Genomic DNA, 25,349 nt, shown 5'->3' on the forward strand with positions numbered 1-25,349 from the left:
TTTTCCCAGCGTGCCCTGCTAACCCTGCCTTGGCTCCTCCTTTGTGTTTTCACAACCTGCAGAGCCCTTTCCTCCCTTCTACCTCCTCAATTCTAACCACACTTGAGACGTGAGCTGAAGTGCTATCTTCTCCCAATGCCTTCCCTGAACCCTTCCTCAGTCCTCATTGATTCCTCTCTCTTCTGGAAGCCTTGATAAACATTCATGTTCTGGGAAGCCCAATATCCTAGCTTAGACCAGCCACCCATGGGTCACGTGTTTTAGGCTTGTCTTCCTAGCTGGACCTGAAGAGTCCTGAGAGCAAACATGATTTGCTGGTTCTGACTAGCCAAGTGCCCAGACAGTTAGGTAGAGTTCTCATTAACATGAGCTGGCTGGTAGCCAGTGGGGCTCCATGGTACAGTGCTCCCTCAGAACTGGTCACAATCCCCGAGAGAGCACGTCAGGGCACAGAGTCCAATGGTTCAAGTGCCCAGCCCAACCCTCTGAGGAATAACCCACCTCATTGAATTTTTGCACAATTGGATGGGAAAAGGGAAAAGATGTAAGCCCAGGAAAATCTGCCGAGAAAGAAAGCCCTCCTTTGCTACATGCCACCCCAATCAAGACTAAGAGATTTCCCGTTTTGAAGTCTGAGCTGTCAGAAGGTTCCCATAAGAACATGCCACAGACTGACAGACATATGCTCTAGACTTAGCAGTACTCATCTTTCCCATAGAAATGTGTTGGTGATTATGATTTTATGACAGAAGCCTCGACTCCAAAATTGCCTACCGGGAAGAAATATTTCCATAGGAGTGAGAAAGGTCGTCATGTTAGTACATGTCAAAACCAAACATGCTAAAGCGAGTTTAAGAGAAATGCAGGAGAAGACACACAGGCACACAAAGAATGTTGAAGTGGTGAGAGGTTTTAATACTACCCATCACATAGGGCGCCTGGGTGGCACAGTTGTTAAGCATCTGCCTTCGGCTCAGGGCGTGATCCCGGAGTCTGGGATCGAGCCCCACATCAGGCTCCTCTGCTGGGAGCCTGCTTCTCCCTCTCCCACTCCCCCTGCTTGTGTTCCCTCTCTCGCTGGCTGTCTCTATCTCTGTCAAATAAATAAATAAAATCTTTAAAAAATAATAATAATAATACTACCCATCACAACTACGGAAACACAAGAGTTCCTTCTCAGGAATGTGCCCAGTCAGGACATACCCACATAGTACGCCTTAGAGCTTTCTCCAGGGACTGGGATGGCTGGTAGTCTCATGAAGCCTCCGTGCTTTATTTCAACCAACATTTATGTAAGCAGCTGCTGTGTCCAAGTAAGTGTGTGCATGTATGCACACGTGTGCACACTCATGCACGTGAAGGAGGGGACAAGATGGCGGCGAGGGAGAGAGAGAAACGTGGAGGGTAAAAACCTCAGGTTGGCGGAACCTAATCCCACAAGAACCAATCCCGAGGACGGAAATGGAGAACAGACCTATATATAAATGGCTCATCACCCCAGGAATCTGTGGACACACTGTGCGTCAGTGGAAAGGGCAACGCGGGTTGAGATGCCTCATCATGTATCCAACAGGGAATTAACGCCAATGGCTCCTCGGTGGAGTCTACCTCATGGGGAAAGCAGGACCAAGATGGTAGGTCTAGCTCAGCCATTCCAAATCCTGGCCGTGAGCCCAGGGCTGGCCTCCCAGACTCGGGAGAATCTAAACCTCCCCGTCAAGGTCAAGTCTGTTACCTCCATCGCTGCAGGTCCTGGAGTCCGAGGCCAGGCTGTCCGTGGAACCCGTGGTGAAGCTGACGTGGACCCTGCAGGGCGGGCTGAGGCTCTCCGCAGAGCCCTGGCTCACTTTTTCCAAATCAGAGCTGCTCTTGTTCATCTTTAAAAGGTGCCTGGAAAATGTAAGAACAAACAATAAAAGCAATTAATTTGGTTTATATTCAAAAGCCAGGTGATGTATCATGAACCTACTATGCTCCCAAAGCCTGAATAGTGCCAGCAGGTTTTGAAAAAATGATTTTGGGAAGAGAGAACGGGCACTCTTTTGAAACCTTATGCACATGAACGGTAGGAAATTTCTCAAGTGTGGTTAGGAGTGAGTCTATGAAATTTAGACAAATGCCAAAATCATGATTTGGGAGGAATTGCCTTCATATTCTGACCCTGTTGGCCAAAACGTTTACGTCACCTATTATACACTGTATAACATCTCTATGAAGAAAAACACGAACATTATCATACGAGTCAATGTATAGAGATAAACAGAGATTGGGTAGCTTTTGCAAGATCACAGGACAAGTGAATTGCAAATCAGGACTAAAAAGGTGGGATTTCTTTTTGCCTGGTACTCTCTTGACAGAGCTTCAAAGGGTCTAGGTTGCTCCTTGGAATTAAGGAAAACTTTATATCAATTTAACCAGACTTCTAGTGTAATGCTCAGAAACATGTTAACATAACCCTTCTTCCTGAAGTACAGAATCCGCCCTTAGGCTTTCTATGAAATCTTGCTGCATTTCTAAGACAACCCTTACCAACCTATCAGGGACCGGAATACCAAGTTCAAGAGAAAAATCACTTGCCTTGGAGAAAACACTGCCATTACCAGGTAGAGCGGTTAGCTTATTGATTTCTCCTTCCCTTTTTCCAAGGACTACATGAATATTCACTCCGACCTGACATTTTCGCCACAAAGTGAGGCAGACCACAATCAATCTAGCTCTCTCTCCCTGTTCGTGGTAACCCAGATTTGTCTGCACTGATATTTCCTGATGACAGTCCTGTTCCCACCGCAGCAGATCTATATCTCGATATCTGCCGTAGGAAATATGCAATGCAGTATTGATCTGGCATCAGAACTGCTTCATTTAATGCACATGACCTTATGGGCAAGAATTTATCGATTGTTCTTTCTGTTCAACATCGCCAGGCCCTGTATTGGTCTTTGCAGTCACGGGGATCCTGTGCTGATTACCAGAAAAGTTTAGAGAAAGTTTGTTAGCCACCATGAAAATACTCTTTAGGAACACGTCCTTCTCCTCACCCCCAATTCTTAGAACCACATTAAAAAAATATTTTACAGCTGTCCAGTGTAAGTTGTGACCGGGAGGCAAGGTTATGACTAATACTACTCCTTACATTTTAATGTCACCGTAGGGCTCTGGAAATATGAGATCCTTAGGAAGTGCTGTAGCAATAGATTATCTTTATTTTACCCTCTGGCAAAATAAAATCATATAAAGTTTTAAAAAATATTTTCATTCTCATCAGGTCCATCAATCATGGCTTTTGCAGATAAAGCCTGGATATGCAGTTGTGAGTAATGACAACTCCTCGATCTAGGAGAGAAGCCAGCTCTGTGGCAATGCAACTACCCAGCCCCTCCGAAGTGGCCTCTGGAGTCTCTTGGTCCTCAGGCCCAGAAAACGGCCAAGGGAGAAATTCCAGCACCAGAGCTGCTGAGCTGGCAGAGCGCCCCATTCTGTAAACCTACAAAAACACTGAATGAAATGTATATAAACAGATAAAACTAAAAAATATGTAAATATGTGTTTGTGTGAGTACACACACACACACACACACACACACACATGCTTGGATATATGTCCTTGAGCAATGTTACTCATATCACTAGTAGTGAATGAATGGCTAAGTCAATTTAGTGAGTCATGGCAATTTACCAGCAGTTTATTTTAACAAAATATGCTGTTATGTGACCGGAAAATATGAAAATATTATAGTAAGGATTTTTGAATCATTGTTTTGTGAAACTTTTGTTTCACGTGTGTGCTCGTTGGATCATGATAGTAAATGTATTTCTTATTGTGGGTCATTGTTAAAAAAAGGCTAAAAATCATTGCTCTGGAACAGGGGTCAACAAACATTTCCTTAAAGGGCCTGGTGGGCGACATTTTATTTTATTTTATTTTATTTTATTTTATTTTATTTTATTTTATTTTTTTAAAGATTTTATTTATTTATTTGACAGGGAGAGAGAGACAGCGAGAGAGGGAACACAAGCAGGGGGAGTGGGAGAGGAAGAAGCAGGCTCCTAGCAGAGAAGCCCGATGCAGGGGTCAATCCCAGAGCACCGGGATCACACCCTGAGATGAAGGCAGACGCTTAACGACTGAGCCACCCAGGAGCCCCTGGTGGGTGATATTTTAGGCTTATGGATCATGTGGTCTCTGTTACAACTACTCAGCTCTGCTGCTGGAGCAGAAAAGCAGTCACAGACTATCTGTAAATGAATGGCCATGTTTTCAAATAAAACTTTATTTACAAACACAGATGACCACACTGTAGATGGTAGATTACTGAGCTCTGCTTTAGACCAGCCTTGTCCAATAAAATATAGTGCAAGTCATATATATAATTTTAACTTTTTGGCAGCCTAATTATAGGCAAAATTGTTTTTTTTTTTTTAAAGATTTTATTTATTTATTCGACAGAGAGAGAGACAGCCAGCGAGAGAGGGAACACAAGCAGGGGGAGTGGGAGAGGAAGAAGCAGGCTCATAGTGGAAGAGCCTGACGTGGGGCTCGATCCCAGAACGCCGGGATCACGCCCTGAGCCGAAGGCAGACGCTTAACCGCTGTGCCACCCAGGCGCCCCTATAGGCAAAATTATTTTAACAATTTCTTTTATTTAACAAAATATATAAAAATACTATCATCTTAATAGGCAACGAGTATAAAAATCATTAATGAGATATTTTATTTTAATTTTTTCATTCTAAGTCTTCAAAGTCGGGTGTGTATTTTATACTAACAGCACAATGTAATTTAGACTAGCCACATTTTAAGCTACTGGTTATTGCACTAATCAGTGCAGATCTAAAGAAACTTTCGTACAGGGACAAGGCTTTTCATGGTGTTACTAACAGCAAAAACAGAATCATAAACACTCCAGTATCCATCAATAAAATAATGGATACATTGTGGTATAGTCTTATAATGGAATATGATATAGAATTCAAAAATAAATGAACTTGACTTTAATGAACTAATATTGAAAGGATTCTTAAATGTTGAATGTTAAGAGTAGCTTGCTGCAAATAAAAACCACAATGAGATAATCACCTCACACCAGTCAGAATAGCTAGTTATCAAAAAGATAAGAAATAACAAACGTTGGCGAGGATGTGGAGAAAAAGGAACCTTGTGCACTGTTGGTGGGAATGCCGACTGGTACAGCCTCTATGAAAAACAGTATGGAGGTTCCTCAGAAAATTAAAAATAGAACTACCATACGATCCAGTAATTTTACTTCTGGGTACTTAACTGAAAAAAAAAAAAAAAAAGAACACTAATTCAAAAAGATTTACGCACCCCTATGTTTATTACAGCATTATTTACAACAGCCAAGATATGGAAGCAACCAAAGTGCCCACTGATAGATGAACAGATAAAGAAGAGGTGGGACATATATACAATGGAATATTACTCTGTCATAAAAAAGAATGAGAATTACCATTTGTAACAACATGTACGCACCTAAAGGGGCATCAGGCTAAGTGAAATTAGAGAAAGACAAAAATACGCTACGATCCCACTTGCAGGTGGATTCTAAAAAACAAAATGAACAAACACAAAACAGAAAAATGGACTCATAAAAACAAAGAACAAACTAGAGGCGGTCAGAGGGGGAGTCAGTGGGGGGGAGGGTTGAAATAGGGGAAGAGGAGGAAGAGGTACAAACTTCCAGTTATCAAATAAATCAATCACGGGGATGGAAAGGACAGCATAGGGAATATAGTCAATCATATTATAATAATTCGTAGGGTGACAGATGGTAACTACACCTCAAGGGGAGAATTTCATAATGTACGTAAGTGTCAAATCACTATGTTGGTACACCTGAAACTAATACGATATTGTATGCCAACTCTACTTCAATTAAAAAAAAAAAGTAACTTACAAAAGTTTTCAAGTACAGTGTGATGCCATTTAAATATATTTTTAAAAATACATAATGATGCTATAATTTGTTTATCATATATATGCAGTAAAATGGAACTAATACTCATCACCTTCAAGACAGTGAATCCTCTAGGTAACAATGGGAAAAGGAAACAGAAACTAGATACGAAGTGATCTTCCACTAGACCTGAAATATTTTATTTTTGAAAAATCTAAAATGACAAAAACTTTAATAACACTTGAAAAATTTTTTGGAGGACACATGACAGTGAAATTATTCTTTGAATGTCACTGTATGCTTGAAATATCTGATAAATTGAAAATGAACATTTCTAGAAGGAAAGAAAGTCACTAGGGCCTGCATGAGCCCAGGGATGGCCGCTCTTGTTGACCTGCTGCCGAGCCTCTGAAAGGCGAGGGACAGAAAGGATGACCCAGCAGGCTTTCCATCAGGCCCCACTATGGGACAGGCAGATTCAGTGAAGGTCAGTAATAACCACAGAAGAGCCTTACCGATGGAAAAAGTTATTTCTCGGACCTAACCACTCTTCTGAGACTTCAGAAATCAGTTCTTTCGCAGTTAGTCACTATGAGGGAGAAGTGATAGTTCTGAATTCACCGAGTGAATGCAGAAAAAATCAGACTATTCTTGGGGCTGCGGTATAAATCAGCAGCATACACACGTGTGTGTATGTGTAGGGAAGTGGCGAGCCTCCAAAAGTAGACAGTGGTAAATCTCGGTATCTAAGCACAGGGGGCATTTTCATGTCTTCATGGCTTCTGGGAATATTACTGTTTCTCTACTAAAAGGGCTCGAGAAGCCCAGGCTCCCACCAGGTAACAAAAGCCCAACAGGCATCTGCAATGCTCTGGGGTACATGGGGAAGAAAGCGTAACCCTTTCTCACAATAGCAAAATCTTGGGAGTGATGACTCTTTTATATGAATTGCATCAAAAAATCTTCCATCTGGGAAGCCGGTACAATCTGCACTCTTAGAGAATTGCCATTTTAAGTAGGGAATGAGCGACACTACCTCAGATTTCAGAATGAAAGGGGAAGCTTACCATCAGAGCAGAGACTGACAATCAAGTTGTTTTTGTGTGTTCCATCTATGTATGCAATAGATTTCTTACGAATCCCCGGAAAAGGCTCGATATTCCAAAGGTGACTTTTCTGAGCCCTGTTGGATTGTTCTGTCGGACCTAAGGCCAGATGACCACCCAAGTGCGCCCAACGACGCACAACAAGACTCTACTGATTATTTCTAAAGGCGAAGCTTTCCCCTCAATAATGAGCGTTTGATCTGATGTTCATAAAACTGGTGCCAGCCATCTAGAAGACGCAATGTGATGGCATGTCATTTAAGGAAGTGGCTTCAACGGGCAGAAACCACATACTCCGGTCTTTCCTCTCTGGGTGGTGAATAACATTCTTATCGGCTGCAGGGAGAGCACGGCCTGCACAGATGTCTTCGCTCACGCAGCGTGATAAACGACTTGTTCTTACTCAGACTTCCTTCCCTGCCTCCCGTTGATTAGCCACAGTCACAGGAGAGTAGGATGAAACACCCGGCCAGCGGCCCGGGGTCCTTGGAGACTGAGCCCTGCAGCTGCCGCCCGGAGTTTTCAGAACGGCTTTTCCCCCCATTGTCCTTAGCGAAAGAAGTCCAGCCAGAGTTTTCTCCCTACTGTATGGGTAGAAAGCTGGAAAAAAATAATCCAGGCGGAAGAGCCATCTGCCAGACTTCCTCATTCATAGGAACAAGCCTCATCTAAAAATACCCCCGAGCTTTTAGAATGTCCGAAATTCTTAACGGAGGCCCGGCCCAAGTGTGTGGAGGGGACGGCGTCTCAAGCTTCACGCGGCCGTCAGGGTCCTCATCGGACGGCACAGTTGGTAAAGTGTGACGGAGGCCCAGGTTCCTTCTCACTGCCCTGACTCGTGTTTCGTTCACACGCATTCGGTTGAGAGCCCTTTGCCTCCAGAGCGGAAGCTCAGGAAAACCCAAAGAACACTAGCACGCAATCTCAGACTCGGGACTCTAGACCCTGGTACACCTGCACGCCGAGCCTTCGGGTTGGTCAGATTCACTGCTAAGTTTGGGGGTGACTCGGAGAAGACCTCTGAGCTAGCTCTGAGATGCTACAGAGGCTACACCCGTTTTTTAAATTGCTGAGAAGTGAAAACAGACTAGTTTTAGATGCAAATAAGTCAAGTCATGCCTAAATCAAAGAATGAGAGCCTCTTACCATCCTAGACTCTGGCCCGTCGTGCCATCCTCATCGGCATGGCCCCCCAGAGCCCAGGGGCGGGGTGGGCCAGTGACTGCGGGGTCCCATGGAGCAGCCCTGAGGAGGAGGGCCAGCTTCGGTGACGGTGGCCGGAGCGCCTTGTCAGCCAGCTGTGAATTCACTGCTCAGAGCTCTCCTTTCCCCTCAGTTCCTCTCTGACTTTTCTATAAAATGCACTTCCTGCAAAAGCACAGGAAAACAGGGACGGCTCTGCCTCTGACCTGCAGCTTTAATCTCCAATTGTCTTGTTGGGCTCCGATGTTCGGAGCAATTCAAATACACTCTGAAACACAGTCAGCCTCACCCCACTCATTCTCTACTATGTGGCCACATGCTAAGGTCAAAATCATTAAATGATTCAAGTTGAAACACTGAGCTTGCCTGGTGAATAAAAGCACCTCTTTTTTTTACTTATGTCTCTATTACCTGCAGGGTGTCCCCTGTCCTGTCTATCCTGAATGGGATTCCCAGGTTTTTCGAGAAATAAATTTTGACTGCCTACTCTGTGGTGAGCACTGGATTAGGTGTTGGGGATACAACAGTGAGTAGAGATGATGCCATCCTTGCTTCAACAAACCTACAACCTGGGAGATAAATACTTATCAAGCTCCTCTAAAAAAATAGAGAGAGGGTTCCATCTATACCTTCAGAATAGATTTGCAGCCTTGGGGTTGAGCACGCTCACTCCAAGTCTTTCTAAAACACGGCTCTCATAATGATGGTGGACCGTAATGAGCCCTATATAGAGCTCTTGTAAGTATTCTTAACCTCGGCCACCATATTGGATCTTGGGTTCTCTATGGTGACTGAAACACACACCCCAGATATCCTTTGCCAATCTCAATTTCAAACATTTTCCCCCGTTGTTTATATATTAGAACATATGGCTAGACTTCTCATTTGGGAAAAAAAAAATATTGCCATTTTGTTTAATATACTACTATTTCTCCTCATAAATCCTTTGCTCCAATTGGGCTAATCTCTCATTGTCCCCAAATCACTCTGCAATACTGTCCCCTCCCCATCCTGGCTCTGACGAGACAACTGTCTCTCCCTTTCAAACCTTTACATCCTCAAGACCCAGGGTCAGTATCACTTACCTACAAATCCCTCCCAAAGCATTGCAGCCTTTTCTGACGGGCCCGTCCCCTCTGGAGCACACAACGCACAGTCTGATTCACATCACCGGGCATTAGGTTATAATCCTGGCTAGATTATTCTAATTGTTTCATGTGAAATAGGCTTGTTACCACGCCCAGATTATAAACTGTTTGAGGAGCTGTGTCACACTCAGAATATACTGGAACGCACTGTAATTAATAAATACTTCTTGACTAACTTTATCTGCCTCTGTTTCAATAACTCGGTGTAATCTGGGAGCATAAATGTTTCCTTTTGGTAAAGAATTACACTTTCCTAGCAAAACTTGCAAAAGGCAGGAACACTGAGCAAACACCCCTCAATAAAGCTGGATTCAATACCCCAATCTTTCTCATATTTACAAAATACAACAGTCCCAAAATACCCTGAATTTGTATAAATCTCGTAATTAAAAAAAGTTTTTGTTTCAAGAGATGGGATGAGAAAGGCAGATAACTATACTGAAAGGTTTTTATTGTTTTTATCTTTGATTCTCTTTGATGAAAATGCTAAGGGAGTTATTTTCCAAGTATCTTAGTGTCTCTAATATACTGAAAGGGCTAATAAGTCCAGTCTACTCTGGGGGCATGTTTACCCCCTGATTTATTAGCATGTATAAAGATAGGAAATCAGTTTCGTTTTCGGTCAGATGACCTCAATGTTCCCCACGGTGCAGGCCTATTAATTTGCATACGCAGTTAATGCACTAGTGACTTCCATAGCTGTACAAGCTGAAAAACCCTTTGGTTCAACCTGACAGTGAATGCAGTTTGCATTCAGTGGAAACCAATTAAAAATAGGAATAAAGCCATATTTATTTTTAAAGATAGGGATGTGCACACGTACATTTAAGTCAGTTGTTAGTTTTAGGGAAGGATAAAAATGCTTGAATTGGTCAAATGGAAATCTGAAGGCATTTGCCCTGACTGTATACAGATCTACTTTGGCACTGAGAGATACAAATGTTTTTAAAAGAACAGGTCTCTTTCAGGTCTCAGAAAATTCAAGTTCCTTCATCTGCGGCCCGGGTCGGCATGGTACTCTTTTGTGCACTTTCCTATAGAGAAGCTCTGGGCTGCCTGGTGTCAGGGGGGAAGGAAGGCAGAGGTTTGGAGTTACCTGGCCTGGGGAGCTTTGAGCTGAGGCTGAGGACAGGCCAGGAGCTGTCAGGGAGTAGGTAAGAGAGACCCCATCACCAGTGCACTACACTTTATCTCCCATATACTCACCTAAGAACAGAGGCCCTGAGTCCCAGCCTGGAAAGTCAAGGAGGAAGCTCTTACAGGTGTTCACACAGGGGTGGAAAGGACGAGAAGATGAAAAGGCGAGGAAGAACAAATGGGCAACCGAGCACCTGCAATCCACAGAGGGGTACCCTGACTGCCAGCCCTCCTACAGGCCAGCACAGTGTGGGAGGACCCGCAGGAGCCTTTGGGAAGAACAGCTGTGCAAGCATTTGCTGAACTTTCCAGACGGATTTCAGAGTCATCTAGGAAGGCTTCCTGGTGGGGTGGTTAAGACCATGAACCCGGGGGCTCTGCTGCCTGGTTTGGATCCTGGCTCCACTGCTTACTGGGTGGGTACCTTAGAAAAGGCTCTTGAGCCCTCTCTGCCTCAGCTGCCCATCCAGCCCATTTCTCCCAGTATTGATCTCCCGTCACACTCATCTCATGGGGCTGCTGGCAAGATGCAATGAGTTAATATTTGTTACGTGCCAAAAACACCAGGTGCACCAGGTGCACGGAAAGTGTTCCTTATACAGAAAGATGGATGGATGGATGGATGGATGGATGGATGGATGGAGAGACAGAGACTGAGGGAGAACTTCAGCAGCCTCCAGTAAACTGAGTAATTCTGCTACCTGGACAGAAGCAGAAAACAGCACATGGCTTACAGATCTCTCTCATACCTCTACTTTTATTATGGTACTTGAAAGAGACTCAAAGGGGGCGCCTGGGAAGTTCAGTCAGTTGGGTGTCTGACTTCAGCTCAGGTCATGATCTTGGGGTCCTGGGATGGAGCCTGGCCTTGGGCTCTGTGCTCAGTGGGGAGTCTGCTTCTCCCTCCCCCATTCTCCCTTTGCCCCTCCCCCAGCTTGTGTCATCTCAGGGGCACTAGCTCTCTCTCTCTCTCTCTCTAATACATAGATACGATCTTTAACAACAACAACAAAAAAAAAAAAACAAAGAAATTAAAGAAGAAAATTCCTCAGGATGATGCTTTGAAGATACGCATTATTCTAAAGGAACTAGGAAGAACTGATCTGTCCATCAACCAGACCTCTGTGTGAATCTCCCACTCAAGACATTGCTAATTTGTACGGCAGCCCCAGGCTTGGGGCTGACATACTCCACAGCTGACCAGGCTGCTCAGCTCCATTACACACAAACTAAGAAACAGAAGAACCTCTTTTATTATATTAGCTTTCCTCTCCCATGCAAAAAAAGAACCTCCCATGATTCCTTCTCTCTTCACACCACCTCTCCACCCCCAACGGAGGACTCTGGTGATTGAGTAAACCAAAGCAGTAGCAAATTCTTACTCACCAACTTGGGAATGACTCCTATTCCTGACCTATTCCTCTTGGAACCCATCCACCAATACAATCAGTGCCTGACCAGAATCTTTCTGTTTCTAGACTACTGGTTTTGGCAACGATGCTTTCAGAATTATCTTTCCCTCTTTCTCTTGATTCAGCAAATGCTCCAAGTCCACTTTGTTGACCCAGTTTCTGAGCCCAACTATTGGCTTAAGAAATCTGTGTGTATATATTAGACATTGTTCCTACCCTCCTGGCTTGGGGGAGTCGGGCTACTTGGAACAAAGCCCCTAGATGATCTTCTCCACTCCCCACTCTGGCCCAGTCTGTTGCCCAAAAAGGATGAGGTTTCTTTCCCACTCCCAGGTCACCTCTTCAGCCCTCTGTTAGCTCCTCCCTCCCATCTCCCTCAGCCCTGGCTGAAACCTCCCCCAACCTAGGTAAGAGTTTTGGTCACCCAATTCCAACATGGCGGTGGGGGGGAGGGGCCCTACACCACGAATTCTCACCAGCTGGGTGTCCTACCATACAACTCAATTCTGACACTAACGAGCCAGAGACAGAATCAGATGCTGCAGGTTAAGGGCTCAGTCCCACTAAATTGCCTCTGTCCCAGATGACAATTGCAGGTCCACGTCACCACCTGTGCTCCTGACCGACAGGCTACAGACCGGAGGTTCCAATGACCTCTTCCTTGGGTCTGATTCATTTGCTAGAGCAGCTCACGGAACTCACAGAAACATTTCACTAGCAGAATATAACCCAGGAGAGACGCACAGGGCAAGGTGTGGGGAAAGGGCGGGGAGCCTCCATGACCTCGGCAGGTGCACCACTCCACCCACATCTCCACAGGTTCACCAACCTCGTAGCTCTCCAAACGCCATCCTTTGGGGGGTTTTATGGATGCTTCATTATAGAAGATACAGCTGATTAAAGCATTGGCCACTGAAGACTGATTCAACCTCCAGCCCCTCACTCCTCCCCAGAGGGCAGGGGGTGGGGCTGAAAGTTCCAACCCTCTAATCACTGGGCTGATTTCCTGGCAACCAGCCCCCATGCTTAGGTGGGTTCAAAAGTCACCTCATTAACATAATAAAACACACCTTTATGGCTCCTAGGAAATTCATCACCTAGCAAACTCCATGGCTTTGAAGAGCTCTGTGTCAGAAACAGGGATGGAGACCACATTTTTATTTCTTATTATAAATCACAATATCGTACTAGGTAGGTTCAAACATTTTCAATTTTCACTCCTATACCAGGCAGCCCACTGCCTCTCTAAGAAAGCGCATAACCGTGCAGCCTGGGGCCACAATTAATTCATGCTTCCTGCTTGCAGCAAGCTCTTGGGGCTCCCTGGCAATCCTTGCACTTGACCTCCCACTCTCCAAAGCAGCTATTCCAAACATTCACCATCTTTCTTGATATTCTTAGTTGCCATTTTATTTCTTGCAAATACATCCTCTTTCTCCATGATTGTCTTTCTTTGTTTGTATTTACTTCAAGTGCAGAGAGGGGAGATCACCTCATGCCTCAATTAATGATACACCTTCACACAGATCTGCGTTGTTTTAGCTTTTTCCTTCATCCCCATCTCTACGCTAATTCTCTATGTTCCCGATTTCCCACTTCCGGGTACACACTCTCTTTCCTTGGATATATATCCTTGGATTTATCTTTTAAAAAAATTGGTGTTACTTTGTGTGTTTTCAATTTATAGAATTACCTTGTGTTACAGATCGTGCTGTGTTTCTTAGTTATTTCACTCTAGGTAATTTAAGGTTCATCCACGTTTCTGGACATATATCCAGCCCATAACGTCTGACTGTTATTAAGCATTTCATTGCATACTCATGACGTTTTGCTTGTCCGTTTGCCTAGCCACGAAGAGCCGGGATTGCGCCAACTACCCTCTTCTCTGAACAGTGCTGTGATGATCTTTATCCTATGTGTTCCCTTACCGACCCAAGTGTTTCTCTGAGGCATACACTGAGAAATGGAGATTGCAGGCACATGATGTATTCTTGTACTGAATTTTACTCACTCACTCATATTAGCTCCACCTATGCCGAGTCCTCAATATTTAGTCACAACCAAGAAAACTTCAGACTCTGAACTGTAAGAAGAGTCTCTTTCATTCTGTTTCTCCGCTTTTATAGGAAGTGTGGACAAGCATTGAAAGTAGGATAAGAAATAGGATCAAGGGGCTGGATTTAGGATTCACTGGTAGAGACAATTTCTTTTCAAGTTTTGGAGAGGACATGAATATAGAGAAGGCATTCTGAGAGGTTTGAAGGGAGGTCATGAAGTAAACGTAACAGATCAGTGAATATTCTCGTCCCGGCTTTCTTGTCCTTGCTCCTTGGGATACACGCTCTGTCCCGAAGTTGAGTATCTCTTTTTTTTTTTTTTTTTTTTTAAAGATTTTATTTATTTATGTGACAGAGAGACAGCCAGAGAGAGAGGGAACACAGCAGGGGGAGTGGGAGAGGAAGAAGCAGGCTCCCAGCGGAGGAGCCCGATGTGGGACTCGATCCCGGTACGCCAGGATCACGCCCTGAGCCGAAGGCAGACGCTTTAACGACTGCGCTACCCAGGCGCCCCAGAAGTTGAGTATCTCTTAAACAGACAACCTAACTCATCACCAGTCAAGAAGATGAAGAAAAATTATATGTACTATGTTTTATGAAAACATATCTTTATATTATAATATATTTATATTAAATTTATATGATAAATCTATAATATTTATATCATATTTATAATATGGAATTTTCATTTTCAAACTATCCCTCTAAAAGATGAGACATACTTCCTGCCCCTACACCCCCATTCTCCCATCGGGGAGCATAGAAAACCAGTGCTACAAACCAGAGAGGGTAAAGCTAAGTGAACATGCATTACTTAACGGGTGGGTAATAGACTTAACAGTAACTCTTACTTACTCAAATACAGATGTTCAAAAAGGTTAAAATTCATGGGATATTCATAATCACTCATGAAGAGAAAACAAAACCTTTGGCATTACGTCAGAACTTTGAGGTTATAATCAAAGAGAGAACCACAGTCTGCCCAAGTTTGCTTAGGACAGCCTGGGCTGTAGAGAACACAGATCCTCTCCCAGGTATAAAACCCTTGAATTAGTGTAGGGAATAGTTACTAAACCTAGACTGACAAATACCTGGCACACATGTCTACACTCCCTGCTGGCATAACCTGCTGACAGTCCTAACTGATCATGGTGAACTTTCCTGGGGGAGGGCACATGATCTTCCCCGTTTTCCACGTGGGGCTCAGGCAGCTACTCCGGTTGACCAGCACTTTGGAACTGGTGTGGAGAATGCAACCGGACTGCCCTCAGGGTTCAAGAATATGCCGTCACAAAATCTTCCTTTTGAGCTCCACATATTAATAGCATGATTTGAAGTGACAACCCCACTATGATTAGTTTTGAAATTCCAAAGCCTTCCTTCCTTTTTTCCTGATCTTCAGGGTCCTATTACTTATTAATATGTCAAGTTATCCATGTCGTTGTATTTTTTCATTCATTCTGACTGCCCTGTGGTGCTCCCTGAAGAGCAAGAGCCATTCTGAAGGGCGTTCTACAGCCCAGGAACATACATAGTAACCCTGCCAATTATTTGCCTTGGTTTTAGACTTCAGATACGTTTTTACAGCACAAGCATAAATGAGCACAAAGTGGCTGAAAACCAAACTACCAGGAAGTCAGGGGGTCATCTGACACTCATAGGTACTGGACAGTAAGATGAGTAAAAGGGGAAGGACTTCTTAAAGCAGTCTTCAATCTGCAGGAAGTTCGCCTTCCCCCCCCCCCCCCCGAAGAACAGTTGTTTCTATGAGTCAGCCCATTAGAGAAACGCAGAGAGTAAGCCACCCAAGGCATTAGACAAAAGCTCATTGAAGCAGGAAGTTTTACAAACTTGCATGGAAATAGCAGGAACACCCTTAACGACCAACAGTTCTAGGGAATGTGTTCAAGAGTCAACATAAAGAAATAGTGAGCAATTTGAGTACAGGGGAGGAAGACCGATCTCAAACTCTGAAGGTTATCAGCTGCAGAGAGGGCCGCTGAGTATTCTCTGCAGTTGGTCTATCAACCCTGTTCAGAGGAAGTCCTTTCACGAGCACGCCGGCCCGATCCTAACGCAGTAACAAGCGACTCACACCACAAACAGATAATTTCTCACCAGCTGGTGAAGTCTACACCCAAAAAGTAGGCTGGCCATTTTAGGAAAAAGTCCCTCTGATCACCTAATGTACAAAGGGGGCTCGAGCATATGGCCCACACTCGTGTTTTCCAACCCACCGCAGAAAGCATGACAAATCTCCTCGAAGCCAAGAGAAGGGAAACCACACCTCGAATTCCTTGCGACTCACTGGTAGGGAGAAAGGTCCTTAGGTGATGACTACCTGCAAGGAACATTCTTGGGGCAAGAGAGGGCTGGCTCCACACACCTGCTCAGCTTCGGGGAAAAAAAAAAAGAGCAGAGTATGAACCCAGTTGCAAAACTGAAATGTATAATCATTCATTGGAGAGAAATTAATCCATGAAAGGATGCATTGTGTCCATATGGTGTTTGCCCACCTTGAAACATTAATAATTATTAACTTTGGCTTCTCTCACTCAAGGTGACAATGTTCTACTGAGCAAGGCTAGGCACAGAATTATAATGGGATGTCCAGTGAAAAATCAGGCAAAGATCTGTAGTTCTCTCTGGCCTTTTGTTCCCCCTAATTCGATGATTCTGTATTGAATACCTACTATGTTCCAGGTACTATGCTAAGATATCCTATGGGAAATTCAAAGAAAAATACATGAAACACGGTTCCTATACTCCCAGGAATTTACGATTTCTTGAGGAGATACAAATAGGGATCCGATTTAACGTGGTGCCAGACATACTGTGTTAACTGCCCAAACAGGGTACTGGGGCAATCCAGAAACCTGAGTGTCAGAAAGATACTTGGGTACAAGAATTTAAGGCTACTTGCTCCTTTTTCAACATTTCCTGATGTGTAAAACATAGTGCTTTTGGAGAGAGTGAGATAAGCCACGCATGGTCTCCGCCTACAATTCAACAAGCATTTCTTGAGCATCTATTATGTACCAGGCACCAAACAGGATGCTATGTTATTACAGATGGCTGAGCATGCACTTGACCTTCAAGGAGCATCTGCCTCCCCACACCATCCTGCCTTTTTAAAAATAAATGGTTATCTATATACCTGTACTAACCTTGATCTTGAATCGGGTCAAAAGACACTTAAAGGAAGGAGTATTCTTTCGCTCCTCCTGGACACCGAGCTGAACTTACCTCTGTGTTACCCAACAGAATGAGAATGTGCTGAGAATCCAGTTGCTACGATAACCAGTCTCAACAAAGGGAATCAAAACAGGGGGAGAGCCCGTGGTGGTCATATGACACATCTGCTGATTTCATTTATACCCACTCAACCCTCAGGGGCCTTAAGGGGCAGAACCCAGTCACTGATGTTTTAGCACCTTATACACAGCATAACGGAAGGTAGGCAGTTAGTAGACACCTGATGAATTACAGAAAGAATCTCTAATCCCCAGCCTTAACCGTGGATGTATGCTCCAAATTGGAGAGAAGTTACAAAATATTTGATATAGACTACTGTTCAACTCTGTGATTTTTTTTAAAAATTACAGTATAGAAATATAGGAATCAGTTTTAATTCTCCCTGGTCTGAACAGCATCACGAGATGTCTGGTGTTTTCAGGCTCTATCCACAAACTCAGGGGAAGAGGCCAACTATTCGTTTACCCCTGGCAGGGAGCAGGATATAAACGTGCATTGCTGATGCGCTGAGTTCTGTCTGCCGAACTCTGTGTGTATGTGCGGGAGCACTCTCTGTCCCCGAAGTATCCCCAGTATGCATTCTTCCCTGGATCGATTCGACCTCCAGCCAACTTATTTCAGCTTTGTCAAAAAGGCTAAACATAGGGAAGATTCTCAATGCACATGTAGTGCTTTCTAATACAAACTGGGATTTTCAAAATGCCACAAGAAAAGCCCACTATGCATCAAGACTATGGGCTTTCCTAGTAAATTGTTGTCGTTCTACCGTAATCCACTGTAGCAGAAAATGCGTCAAGAATAAAGTGACTGGAGGGGTGCCTGGGTAGTGCAGTTGTTAAGAGTCTGCCTTCGGCTAAGGGCATGATCCCGGCGTTCCGGGATCGAGCCCCACATCAGGCTCCTCCGCTGGGAGCCTGCTTCTTCCTCTCCCACTCCCCCTGCTTGTGTTCCCTCTCTCGCTGGCTGTCTCTCTGTCAAATAAATAAATAAAATAAAATAAAAAAAAGAATAAAGTGACTGGAGCTTGACTCAGATTGGATACGGAGTCTGGAGATAAATATCAATCTCGATCATTCTACTCCCATCCTTGGGGCTTATGCTGAGAGGCCTTGTTACCAAGGGGCCACATGATGACATCATTTTGATTTTGATTCCAATGGCCCAGTGGCTACTTCTGTGGACAGAAAAGAGCTCTCCTCTGTGACACTGTCACCACCTGTCTGCCGAGAAGTGACGTGGGAGGGAGAGTGGGGAATCAAGAGCGAGCAAAAGCCCAAAGACAGACTCAGTCTCTGCTCCCCAGAATCCCCGGAGAGGAGGGAGAGAACATAGTTAAATAGTGGGTTAAAATTACAAAGCATGAGTGAAAACTTCAAAAGTAAATCTCTATCACTTTCTTAGGGAAACTCTTTTCTTTTGGTTAGTCTCATCTGGGGCCAGACCTCTGGCCCCTGACACCATATAAACCTCTCTTAGTTCTTATTCCCCCGCCATGCCCTTACTCCTCCTCTGAGTTCGGGCCTCTCATCCTAATTTGGGGTTTCTCTGTGAACTTCCTGTCTGCACTAATCAGAGCATTCTCCCTCAACTGACCTTGTCACTCAAAAGCCATACGTCTTTTAAAACCAGGTTGCGGGGCGCCTGGGTGGCTCAGTCGTTAAGCGTCTGCCTTCGGCTCAGGGCGTGATCCCGGTGTTATGGGATCGAGTCCCGCATCAGGCTCCTCCGCTATGAGCCTGCTTCTTCCTCTCCCACTCCCCCTGCTTGTGTTCCCTCTCTCGCTGGCTGTCTCTGTCTGTCAAATAAATAAATAAAATCTTAAAATAAATAAATAAATAAATAAATAAATAAATAAATAAATAAATAAATAAATAAAACCAGGTTGGCATCTGCGAAGAAATAAAAGGCAGAAATAAATTTGACTCTTCTGCATCTTAATTATTTCCCCCGGCACTACTGCTCTCATGAAACTGCTGAAGTCTTGAACATGACATTGAAACTAAGAAGTCCACACTTGTTTCCCCGTAGGTCTTAGCCTCCTCGCCAGCAGGACTTGTGAACCCTCACCTTCGAACTCTGCCCTAAACTGGGGCACTAAATTGCCCCAGAGACTCGGTGAGGTCCGCCAGTCTAAGCTGGCGAGCCTGAAGGTGTAGACGGTTGCCTTGGCAGCAGCAGGCACAGAAGAACCCAGACTGTGTTTCATCCGCTGGGAGGAACACTGGGGGCACTTCAACACCTCTCAAGGGTATAAAATGGGCATTGAGAGCCTCATGGCATTACAGCAAGAGACTTCTCCAGAACCCTAATGGAAGCTTACAGAGGACAATATTTCAGACAGAAAAGCTACTGCAAAACACCCAAAACAAGACCATAGGAAATTCTCAACATCTTTTTTTTTTTTTTTTTTAACTTCAAGCCACGGTCAGTTTTGTAAAGAAGGACCATTAGGCAAACCAGAAAATGACTCTTTGTTCTTCCATAACAGTCCAAGGAAGCAGAAGGAGCTAAGTGAATGTGTGGAAAGTAATACTGTCCTGCATGAAAACAACCCCTTTCTTGAGAGTGTTGAGTGTACATAATACATGTCATGAGATTTGCTATTTTTGTTTGTGGGTGAGGCTGATTCTTAGAAATAGGACCCATTAACAGATGGGCCGTGCAAAGAAACTGAATTAACCTTCAGTGTCATTCAAAGACCTTCCAACATTTTCCATCTTAGAAAATTGACACCAGCCTGCCATTGTTACCAGTGTGGTACTGGTATTGGTCCTGGATCAGCTGTGGGCTGTAATCGCATGAATAGTCCAATTTGCCATCACCCTGACCTGCTAGATTTGAAGACTGTGGGTTTCTGGCACTCTCCTCAGAGGGATTCAGTAAGTACTGAGTTCCAGAATTAAAAGTCAGCTTATGGTCCCAAGCTCACCCTCTTTTCTCCTCACGAGGGAGATATGATGATTCAAGAGATGTCAGTAATGCTTAAAACACCTTCCTCAAATGACACTATATATGAGTTTGTTTTATTTTAAATAGTACCACGTGCTCTTTGCTCTCTTCTGGGTTCCCTTAAGTTAATTTTATTTCCTAGATTTCTTCCCCAAAAGTCTATTTCCCCCTGGAAATAAGAACTTTTTTGGTTTGCTCCTTTTTCTTGTTTTTAAGAGCTGGAACCCAGAACCTCTGAGATCCCACCTGGTTTGAACTGTATATAATCCAATGGGTTTATCATAACTAACTGGGCCAAAAAACTCCGATCTCAACCCACATGCTAATGCAAACTCTACCTGAGTCACGTGGCTGTGGTGACTAGGGTTTCTCCAAGCCCTTAATTCTTCCATGAAAAAGGTTTAGTTTCTTCTCCCAGGAACTAGGTGGTGTTCAGGCGGTATGCCTAGGAGTGGGCTAGGAGGTTCCCACAGGGTGCCGATGTCCCAGTACAGTCAATAGCTCGAGGGGGCTTTCGCCTGCATAACAACTAACCTCTCTATTGGAGTCTGCTCACCTCGCTTGAGTCTTTCAACAACAGGGTGTATGAAAGTACTGTTATTACCATCCAATTTTAGGGAGGCTCAGTCATGGTAAGTGGCTTGCTCAGGATCACTCAGCACATAGATACGACAGGTGCAGTATAAACTTGATTTTCTGATCAAGTTCAAAGCCTGTGATTCCCACTAACCTACCCAGGCCTGAGGCAGACAGATCCAATGCCCATGTTTTACTCTCATGCCTTGTTCACTTCCTGCACCTGCTGAAGTGTTAGGAGCAGAGCCGACCAGGTACAGTTGTGTAACCTTGGCAGGTGACTTCAGCTCCTCCCACCTCTGTTTTGTCATCTGTAAATTGGGGATGGTAATTCCTACCTCTTGGGGCTGTTCTGAAGATCAAATGAGTTAATAGGTCTAATTCCCTTAGATCCACGCCTGGCCCATAGTAAGCGCCATATAAATGGGAGCTATTCTTAGCTGCTGGATCCCTCATTCACTCGGGAAGTTAAAACTGTAGCCAAAAGGGGTCTGCAACCACCAGAGGATCTGGAGGACGTCTACGCCGCATGGCAGGTGGCCAATGCAATACCAGAACAAAGCAGTGGTCACGGAAAAAGCCCGTGTTAGAAAGCATCACAGCCTGAGATGCCTTGATGTTCAAAGTCAAGTGTCACAGCTGCATCTCTCTGTGGTCAGCTCCCTGCTCCGACAGCAGCCCGAAGGCACATGAGCTGAAACAGAATCACCAGAAATGACACAACTAGAAGAAGCCTGTTTGGAAAGGCTGTCATTTAAAAAATAACAACAACAACAACACAACCGGTTTCTCCTTTCCCTGATAAGAATCCCTTTTGCTTGAATAAGAGAGAAAGTTTTTGTTTTTTTCCCCAGAATTCAAATTCCATGCACAACTCAATACCTTTAAAAAGGCACGTATTTTTCTGGGGCCTTGGAAAGGTACTTTAAACCGGCAGGAGACAGCCGTGAAGCGGTGGAAAAGCTGTGTGTTTCGGCACGCTAAAACGAACTCCTTGCCCCCTAATACCCACATCTGAAGGTTACTAACCATGTGCAAAGCCTCCTATTCTGCTCTTGGCTCCAAGGCCTGCCTGTTTCTGGAGCACACATTTGGCAGTGCCCGCGGGCCTCCCCATCTCTCTGCCTTTCCAAATGCTACCGCACAGCCTCCCCTGGCCTCCTTCTGCGTGTCTAAATAAACGGCGGATCTCCGCGTTTCCCCGAGGAAGCCTGCTAGAGAGGCTTCGGAGAGATGGGGAGGAAAAGAGCAGCAGCTTATGCGACTCCAAGCACCGGGAAAGGGGAACGACTTGGCATGCTTCTTGGGAAGCTTCATCTCAAAACGCCAATCCCGGGCAGGGCAGTGCTTGTAGGCTTGTTTGGGGGGCACACACATGAACGACTCGGGAACTGACATCAAGGCGCAAGGGCCTTCGGGCAGACACCGGTGCCCGGAGCGTAGGACTCCGAGCTGGGGCCTCAGGGCTTTGGGTAAAGGGCAACAGCAAAGGTTTCTAGAAGGGCCCCGAGTTACACGCAGACCATCGTACTCACCTCGACTTCGGAGGCGGCGGTGGCGGTGAGAATACCTCAATCCTGCTTCTGTCCTTGGGGAACTCAAAGGCAAAAGAGGCCGATTTGCTCATGCCAGTCCCGACTTTGCCGCTCTGCCCAGAGGAGCCGTCCGTGGGGCGCAGACGGTGCCAGGTGGAGGAGTTTGAGGGCTCTGGGGTGCCATTTTCCATCTCTCTGCCCCAGCTTTGACTCAACAGCTCCTGCTCCACCTCGTCCTCTTCCTCTATCCGGCACTGGCGGCTCCAGGCCCCGGTCTGGTACCGGGGCCTCCTCTGGTCCAAAGCTGAGGCTGTGGCCGCAGGCGGGTGGCACGGGACAGAGTCACTGGCGGCGACGCCGTTGGCCCGGCAGGAAAAGGCAGGGTCCGTGGGGCCCCTGAAGGAAGTCGGGGGCCCAGTACCACCAGTGGAGCTCCCCTCGCTGAGGTCAGACAGTGGGGAGGGAGACGGTGACACCGGGGACCCTCCGGGGCTACTCCTGGACAGCTTGGGGGGAATGGCGGGCTTCCCCTTGGGCGTGTTCTCACTCGCGTCGAGACGGTGGCTTTCTCGGGAGCTCAGCCCCTGCCCAGCTGAAGCCTCCTCGTCACCTGCCTCGGAGTCCTGGCTCACAGGCCCACGTGGCCACTGTACCCCCACAGCAGAGTCGGGGCTGCTCAGGTAGATGGTCCGGTGGTCCTCTTCCGGATGGGCTGCCATGACTGTGATGGTGGCTGCCACCTGGGGAGCCATATCTGGGCCTTCCCTGTCCCGGCCCCAGCCAGATGCTGCTTTCTGAGCCCAGGCATTAGCTGTCCGTACCTGGCCCTGGCCCTGGCCCTGGCCCCGAGCAGCTGCTGCCTGTTCCGCTGTGGCCTGTGGCTTAGAAGGTGCTGGAACCGCCTTCTTCCTCTTGGTGCTTTCAGCATAGATGGGTTCAGGCTGTACAGCCTCCCTGGGGTGGGCTGGAGGCTGGGGCTCCCCAGTCAGTCCAAGGCAACTGTTAGAGGTCACCACGTGGCAGCCTGAGTCCTGCTGCTTCCCTGGCATGGGTTCCTTCATGAGGGAGCAGTAGTCACTCTCAAGATGGGGGGTGAAGGGGCTGCTGGCCCCGCTGCTGGCACTCCCACAGGAGAGGCCGTCTGAAGAACTGGCAGCCTCTGAGGTGAGGGACGGCTTCTTGGGACCCAGGCGGGGCGGGTTCTCTGCTGGGCCCTGGCTGCAGCACTCCCTCGGGATGCTCAAAACCCGCTTCTCCTCCTCAGGGAGCCCCTCACACACTCCCTGCTCCCAGCACAGTGGTGAGCGGTCCCCTCTGCCAGGTCTGCACCGAGAACTCTCAGCCTGTGAGGTGTCCATGGCAACGGGGCTCCCGGGGCAACAGTCCAGGATGGAGCAATACTCCCCCCCTTCGCTGTCCCCTGAAGGTGAGCACCTTTGATCGCTGTCGTCCTCCGAGGGCAGGGACTCCCGCAGGGGCTGCGGAGAGAGGCAGGGCCCAGGGCCCTTGTGACAGCCAGACGTCATCCCAGCAAAGACAGCCACCTTCTGGCGGAAGCTCTCCTGAGTGGAGGTCAGTTCTTGGTAGGGAAACATGGGTTTGTCTTCTCGCCCAACCTTCTCACTGGAGAAACTCACTGGGTGGGAGGCCGTGTTCCGCTCGCCCCGGGCCTCTAGGCTGTGCAGGCCGACCATGGCATACGTGGGGGGGCAGCGAGCGTGGCCCTCTGTGGACGCGGAGGGCCCGGCGGGCTTCTGGACACCACGGAAGTAAACTATCGGCACGTCGTCCTGCTTCGGGAGGGGGAGCTTGCCAGGGGCTCGTCTCCAGATGACCTACACAGCCCCAAGGTTAAAAGACTTACATTAGACCTTGTCAGAGAAAAAAGGAAGAGAGAAAAAGTGAGAGGGAAGTGCCCCGACATTGTCAACGGTCTTCTGTGCTGCAGCGAGGAAGCTCTCCAGCACGCCCACCTTCTGATCTCCCCCCAGACTCTCTTCATTGCTGGGGCCCCCTGGAGCCAGTGGTCTTCCCAGACACTGAGCTGTGCTTCCCACCTGGGGTCTGTAATTCTGTAGGCTTAAGTCTGTGAGGTATGGGGGGGGGGGGGGGACCTCTAAAAAAGAACATTCTGCCTTTTCCCTCAAAATGGCCCGATGAGATAAACTCTCTGCAGACCTTTGAAAACAGAGTTTTGAGTTTGGATGAATTTTTGTTTTATGTTTGTTAGTTGTTTGATAACTGTGTCACAGTACAATCCTGAAGAAACCAAAGTCATGGGGCTTTTTTAAAACAGCTTGGGTGGGTGCGGGGGCAGGAGAGTGGGGGGTGGTTTCTGAGCTGGGTCCCCAGCTCCCTTGCTCCTCTCTGGGCCACGCCAAAGAGCGACTCCCCCTCCAAGTTACAGGCAGTGACCTCAGCTGGCGTGGCTGGACTAGTTGAGCTCTGGGACAAAGATGTGGGCCCGTCACGGGGCGCCCGGGTGGCTCAGCTGGTTAAGCGTCCAACTCTTGATTTCAGCTCAGGTCATGATCTCGGGGTCAAGAGATCAAGTCTCGTGTCAGGCTCCACACTAAGCCCGGAGTCTACTTGAGATTCTCTCTCTCTCTCTCTGTCCCTCCCCCCACTCATGCACACAAACACACACACACACACACTTTCTCTCTCTCTCTCTAAATAAAATCTTAAAAAAAAAAAAAAAAGATGTCGCCTGGTCATTCTCATCACTGAAGTCACAGTCCCCTTGTCCTTCTCTTCTAAAGTCTCCCCTACCCCAAAACCTTCAGAAGCAGCCTCAAAGTTGGGCATTCGCCTCCTTTCCAAGATGATTCTGAACTGAAGGAGTAGGGTCCCTAGCTTATGTCTGTGAAGACCAGAGGTACTGAGCACAGCCCGGAGAATGGGTGTAACCAGCTCATGACACATGGAGCGGTTCTGAAGGGACATGGAGCTAAGTGCAACCACAGGAAATGCCTCTCCTCAGTTAAGCCTCCTCCAGTTTAAAACTGCCCTCTGATATCACACAGGCTCAATCACTCTTCCTGATCCACTCAGTAT

General features: G+C 46.4%; 1 protein-coding gene across 1 annotated transcript in view; it reads right to left on the reverse strand.

Moving 5' to 3' along the window:
• Positions 1-25,349, reverse strand: part of PRAG1 (PEAK1 related, kinase-activating pseudokinase 1) — a 50,704-nt gene that overhangs the window by 19,598 nt on the left and 5,757 nt on the right. Inside the window, exons 3-4 of the mRNA XM_045810855.2 lie at positions 22,293-24,127; positions 1,736-1,890 (exon numbers count right to left, since the gene is read on the reverse strand). Coding sequence (XP_045666811.2) covers positions 1,736-1,890; positions 22,293-24,127 — 1,990 coding nt within the window. The remainder of the gene's footprint in view (positions 1-1,735; positions 1,891-22,292; positions 24,128-25,349) is intronic.

Source organism: Ursus americanus, chromosome 27, assembly GCF_024610735.1.
Source record: "Ursus americanus isolate L20-20 chromosome 27, mUrsAme1.1.p, whole genome shotgun sequence".
In the NCBI taxonomy this organism is placed as follows: domain Eukaryota; kingdom Metazoa; phylum Chordata; class Mammalia; order Carnivora; family Ursidae; genus Ursus; species Ursus americanus.